Below are 860 nucleotides of genomic sequence, written 5' to 3' on the forward strand. Positions count from 1 at the left end.
CCTCCGACTTTTTAAGCTGTCTGTACGGCCCACTGCAAAGAGACAAGGGATCAGCTTCCCCTGCCCCGCACGCGGCCCGGGCCAGCGGAGCAGCGCGTCGCCCCCTCCCCACCCACCCCGGCGGCGGGCCCCGGAGCCCTTGGGCCGCCCGCGCTGCGGACCTACCTTCCTTGACCATGCCAACCGCAAGGCACTTCTGGAACCGACAGTACTGGCAGCGGTTGCGGCGCCGCTTGTCCACGGGGCAGTTTTTATTTGCCAGACAAACGTATTTCGCGTTTTTCTGGACCGTGCGCTGAGGACAGATGAAAGTCCAGACCCCGGGTTAGCGGCCGGGAAAGCTTCGCAGCCCCGTTGATCGAGACAAAGTGTCTCCCTGCTTGGGACTGCTTTTCCCCCCTTCTTTCCCCTCTCTCTCTCTCACTCTCTTTTTTTTTTTTTTCAGGGCATTTAACAGAAGGAAATTGCTCGCGTTAACATTTGAGCTAACCTCGCGGCTCCTGGCTGTGTTTTATATGCCAAGAGAAGGAGAAGGAGACGCTCAGTAAATACAAATCCGTGGGCATTCATATTATTTACATTCCTTGGAGACCTTCTCTATTTAAAATGATAAGATTATTCAATCAGGATGGTGAAATAAAGAGATCACTTAATTTTACCATAGGGAATTCTGTTCCACTTGGTTAGCTTAGACACGGCTCTCTGTCCTAACCAATTTCAATCTGAAGGGGAAGGCAGCTTCCAGCACATGCAAATGCCCCCTGCTCAAGTCCTGCACGCAACTCCTCTCCAAGGACCTGCAGCCACCTGGTGCCAGCACCCAGGGCCTGAGCCAGCCCCGGCCCCCTGCACTGGGGCTG

The 860-nt window shown here is 55.0% G+C and overlaps 1 protein-coding gene across 1 annotated transcript in view; it reads right to left on the minus strand.

Moving 5' to 3' along the window:
* NR4A2 (nuclear receptor subfamily 4 group A member 2) overlaps positions 1-860 on the minus strand; it is a 7,404-nt gene that overhangs the window by 2,777 nt on the left and 3,767 nt on the right. Inside the window, exon 3 of the mRNA XM_025206098.1 lies at positions 2-295. Within this exon, the coding sequence (XP_025061883.1) occupies positions 2-295 (294 nt within the window). The remainder of the gene's footprint in view (position 1; positions 296-860) is intronic.

The sequence above is a fragment of the Alligator sinensis genome, unplaced genomic scaffold (genome assembly GCF_000455745.1).
Source record: "Alligator sinensis unplaced genomic scaffold, ASM45574v1 scaffold788_1, whole genome shotgun sequence".
Classification (NCBI taxonomy): Eukaryota; Metazoa; Chordata; order Crocodylia; family Alligatoridae; genus Alligator; species Alligator sinensis.